Source organism: Lolium rigidum, chromosome 2 (assembly GCF_022539505.1).
Source record: "Lolium rigidum isolate FL_2022 chromosome 2, APGP_CSIRO_Lrig_0.1, whole genome shotgun sequence".
Classification (NCBI taxonomy): domain Eukaryota; kingdom Viridiplantae; phylum Streptophyta; class Magnoliopsida; order Poales; family Poaceae; genus Lolium; species Lolium rigidum.
Window position 1 is genome coordinate 50,611,674 of NC_061509.1, and position 4,952 is coordinate 50,616,625.

The following is a 4,952-nucleotide window of genomic DNA, read 5'->3' on the forward strand; positions in this document are numbered from 1 at the left end:
TACGTCAATTTAATCCGACCAGAGGGAGTACCTCCTTCATTTTATATCCTCTCCGCAAGTATATCTACTACAACAAACAGTCAAGAAGGCGCATATTCCACAGCAATAAACAAGAGAAGGCGAAAAGAAACAGCCAGCAGCAATGCATCTCTCAACAATGTGATCTGTTTTGGCAGGAAGAGCATACATGAGTACATGGATCGCTCAGACTCTCCGGCTTGCCTACTTTCATCATCAGTTTTGGCAGGGAACAACAACACATACATAGCTGACGAGAGGTCAGCAGCAGGATCACTGGTAAGGGTTGCTGAAGTTCTTGAGGAGCTCCGGGATGTCATGGGCAAGCATGTCGTCCACGGCCTGGATCATCTTCGGTTTGATCTTCTCGAACTTGTCGATGCTGTACGTGGCCAGCACCTCTTTGAAGTGCTCAACGTCGGGGAAATCGCCGGCTGGAAGATGGTACTCCCTCTGGACCTGTTTCCACAAGATTTACAGCATCATCAGAGCGACCTCATTGCACGGAAAGGGGGAGAAGAACAGAAACAGTTTGAATTCGGATGCGAGCACAACAAGACCATGTATCACGAGTCCATTTGATTCAACTTCGCGATAGAATTACATTCTACCGAGTGGATCCATGGCAAGTACCTTTGCAAATTCGTCTTGTAAGTTGTCGATGAGCCGCTGTTGAGCCTTGGCTTTCCCCATCATTGCAGGCATCTCCTTCTTAAGATGGCCCATTATGAGGGCATGGATCTTTGCAGCTCTAGCACGCTTAACAAACTCATTGACCTACACATTGAAATGGCGTCATTCATATTGAAACTCTGTGTTTCACAAAGGAATTCAGACATATGGTGCATGATAACTCACCCGACGATCACAAGCTTTCTTAGGTATGTCTACTAGGTCAGCGAGGAGATCCTCTTGTTCTTTCTCAAACAGGTCCTTTCCAATTGGTCCAACAGCTGATTCGTTCACAGGCTTGTCATTGAACGACCTACAAACATTAGTTTGGAAGTGAGTTTCAGGTTATAGTAAAGAACAAGACCAACCGGTGCTGGATTCACACAGTATTTAGATCTTAAAAAATATTTAACATATACTATATTTATTGTTGGTGTGCTAGAGCTGTACAACCTTCAGTCTATAGAAGTAAGATTACTACATAGAAAAGAGTGATTAAGAATAGAAGACAAGTATTACCCAATGTACACACGCATAACCTCAGGTGTGTTTAGAACTTTCCCAAGGGACCACATCAGCGCACCATACACTCTCATAAGCTGCAGCATGAGTAAGGGGGAGTTTTGATTCATACAATCAAGTGTACATGAACGGCAAAATAACAGGAGCATACAAATAGTTTGCAATAGAACATATACCTGCTGGGTGTCTACTTGGTCTGCCTTGTTCAGCACCACACGTATCTTGTCCTCATTCCCACGTAAAGATGAAATGACACGCTTGAACTCATCACTGATATCAAGCTTGTGAGGATCAAACAGTAGAAGAATAAGGTCACACTTAGCAGCAAACCATGAAGTCACACCAGTGAAATCATAGCTACGCTGGGTCCTTTGCTTTTCACCCGAAAGAACACCAGGAGTGTCGACCAAGGTGATATGTTCTAGTAGCTTCAGAAAATAATAAGACAGCTATCAGTTTCTATTCTATAATTAATGTATCACTTGCATCAGTAACTTGACCAAAAAGCTTACAGGATGTGGCATCTGAGAGCATTCAAACTTTGATAGAAATGCGCCCCCAAATGTATTAAGACCATTGAAAGGCATATCGGCTTGGACAGCAATTGTGTTGCCAGGAACAGTCCTTTCATCAGGTCCTGACTGATGTGGGAAAAAAATGAGATATCAATGGCATAAATCTACAAGTACATTAACAATAGCGGCCAAAAGGGAATGCAAACTGACTAGATTTAATGTCAGCAGAAAATATCGTTTTAACAATGCATCGAGAAATATTGTGGATTCAATTTTAGCCAATAAAGGACTTTTCTATAGAGTTATAGTGCAATGGCGAGTGGGGTCAATAGAACAGCAGTTATTTTCTGTGCCCCAATGTATTTCAGCAAACTAAGCACACAATGCCATCATGATACAAGACTATTTCTCAAACTCCTGGGTTATTACTACATTGCAGGTTTATTACCCGCCGCCATCAGCTTATGCTTTTGCTGAAAGAAACAGAAGCAGTTATTAAACCCCCAAGTCATGCTACAAAACTGATGAAACTGGATAGAACATACTCTAGTATCAGTTGTTCATATCTTAATCCTGCAACTTAGAAGTAACCCTGTACAATGTTTGACATTCTCATATCTTACAGAGGAAGGAACTATTGTTTTCCAATCAACAATATAATTCAGCAAACGAAGAACAACTTTTAGCACTTCATGTAAATAAGATCAAGTAATAACTATCTGGCAACGCCCTTATCTCTGCTGCATGTAGATCCATTATTCATGCAGCACTTACCATGACAACTATAAATCTGTCAGTAGTTGGTTCTGGTCCGACATGAGCTCCTGAAATTGCAATGGGCAACTGAAGTTATGGACTGATGCTATAGAGAAATGTACCACCAAAAGAGATGGTGTGGCTACCACTGAAACTTAGGTCTTCTGTATTGAATAAAGCCCCAAACCTGGATAACTTGTTTTCAGAAGATGCTTGATAAATGTTGTTTTCCCTGTAGAATATTGACCCAAGAGCATAACTGTTGGTTTTGCATCAAAGTCGCTATTCGTCTGAAAAAAAAAAGAAGCGCAAATGCAATGGTGTCAAAGTAATGGCAAAAGAAAATAATCCAGATGAGATCATCTCTAACTTGAAGGGACCATAAGAAAATTATCCGGCGGAGAGACCATTGTCATCTCTAACTTAGAGGGAAACTATGCTATGAAGAGAATTATATACCAGTAATGGAGAGGCAAAATCGTTGAACCGGCATGCAACCTCTAAAGGCTTGAGTTTTTCGATGTATAGTCTTTTCAAGCCATCAATTACAGAAGTAACAGCTGTCAGAGGCGTCTGCATCTGCAAAGCACCAAACAAAGATACAAGCAATCATCAAGTTGTTGTAAATGCATGCTCCGATTGGGAAAGACAACTTCTCTGACTCAATAAATTACAGGAGTTTACTCAGATCCCCAAAAGAGCAAATTAAGATGCAATGTAATGACCTAATAATTAGTAAAAATGAAAAATCACACATGATTGAAATACCTTCTTTGCTGACTTTGAGCTGAACCAATTGTTGGTAGCAGGTGCTTGAACCTGAGAGGTGCCTGGCACAACAGAAATCATTAGCATTATACATGATTCACCACTGGTGAAGGTACGCGCATATAGATTACCATTCTTTTCTGGTCGGACTGCATTCACAATTGCCATTGATCTCTAGAAGAGGAAATATCCATTGCAAAGCATCATTTTAGTGTCTGAGATAGTAAGTGTTTGCAAATGACAAACTAACAAGCTGCAGGTCAAAATGAAGACTTACAGAAAGTAATTCATCAAGCCCTTTCATCACAGGCGGGTCGAAGCTAGCCAGGTCTGCAAGAAAACAGCACACATCACATACAGATAAAGTCGCAGGAGAATAAGAAGACGAGAAACAGATCAAGCCCAGTACACAGCCCACATTGGCGCATCGTACATAAACAAGGTAACAACAACAACCTTCGCGCTTGAGGCTGTCCTGGGTGACCTCGTTCCCCGCTTGCGCCAGCGACACGAGCTGCAGATCGCAACACACGAAACCGTCAACATATCACCGCTAACATCTTCGATTACGAGCAGCGTAGATTGGGGAAGTAAGTTAACTATGCCGCGCCTAAATTAACGGAGAGGGGGGGAGTTGGCAAACCTGCATCGCGGCCGCGAACTCGCCGAACCCGAGGAACCCCTGCCGCTTGGAGTCAGCAATCGCCCAAACCTTGGATCGATTGGTAGAGGGTTGGTTAGTTAGAGCACATTCAGATTTCAGCGGCGGTGAAGTTGAGGTAGCAGCAGGGCGGGGCGGGTCGCTCACCTGCTTGAGGTCGGCGCGGGCGAGGCCCGACATGGCGAAGAACTTGGTGGCGTCGGCGCCCGTGACGCGGCCGTCCCCATCTGCGGGAGGGAAAGCGAGGGAATCAAGCGCCGGAGAAGCAGCGGCGGGCCTCCGTCAGAGTCCTCGGATTTTGGGGGCGGGGTCGAGGGTGGAGAGAGTAGAGACGAGGTACCTGGGTCGGCGAGCGCGAACCAGTCGGCGTAGATCCTCTGCTGCTCCTTGGAGCAGCCCACGGCGGCGGCGGACCGCGCGATCTCCATCCGCGGCGGCGGCGGCGGCGGGCGGGAGCAGCAGCGGCAGCAGGAGGGGCCAAACGGAAACCTTGCTGGATGCGGCTGCTGCGGCTTGGCTGCGTGTCGTCTGAGTCGTCCCCCTGTCAGCGTGGTGGAATGGGGAGGCATTTGAAATCGGGGGACCCAACCCCCACCCTGCCCTACCCGAGCACGCGCCCCCGTGAATATTTTCAGTTTTTTTAATGGGGCTCGACGCTCCCCTTTTAGTTTGGGCTGGAGCTTTGTGCTCGGAATTGTTTCGACGGAAAAAGTTTGCTCGGCCCGTATGAGCTCGGAAGGCCTGGTAGGGTTTAGGTTTCTCATTTAGGCCTCACCTAGTGCGTACGGCGGTATGGCCAAGGCCTTCGCCTGAAGAGAAAGAGAGAGAGAGTAGTCTCTGAAAGAAGAGCCCGGTGTGAGTAGTAGTCTGAAGACTCCTCGGCAGTGCCAAACAAACAGAGCGTATTCTGGGCCTCAAGCCTCAACCAGTTCTCCGGCGACCTAATAAATCGCAAAACCCTTTTTCCCTCCTCATCCGGCCGCCCAGATCTCTCCCATCGCTCCGCCTCCGCGTTGCCGGCCTCCAGCCATGTCGGGAAT

The 4,952-nt window shown here is 46.0% G+C and overlaps 1 protein-coding gene across 3 annotated transcripts; it reads right to left on the bottom strand.

The window, feature by feature from the left end:
* Positions 1-209: 209 nt before the first annotated feature.
* Positions 210-4,340, bottom strand: LOC124686418 (EH domain-containing protein 1-like). 3 transcript variants are annotated; one of them, XM_047220368.1, is made up of 16 exons: positions 4,253-4,340; positions 4,060-4,139; positions 3,895-3,963; positions 3,708-3,765; positions 3,529-3,581; positions 3,383-3,425; positions 3,252-3,313; positions 2,943-3,056; positions 2,671-2,773; positions 2,502-2,551; positions 1,725-1,853; positions 1,389-1,640; positions 1,210-1,289; positions 877-1,003; positions 652-795; positions 210-477 (listed from the first exon to the last, which is right to left on the bottom strand). In XM_047220368.1, the coding sequence occupies exons 1-16, from the start codon at positions 4,338-4,340 to the stop codon at positions 292-294; spliced, it is 1,638 nt and encodes a 545-aa protein (XP_047076324.1). In that variant the 3' UTR covers positions 210-291. The 3 variants fall into 3 exon arrangements, with proteins under 3 accessions (XP_047076324.1, XP_047076323.1, XP_047076322.1); XM_047220367.1 differs by having other exon boundaries at positions 2,943-3,062; XM_047220366.1 differs by having other exon boundaries at positions 2,943-3,062; positions 3,353-3,425.
* Between the last annotated feature and the right edge of the window lie 612 nt (positions 4,341-4,952).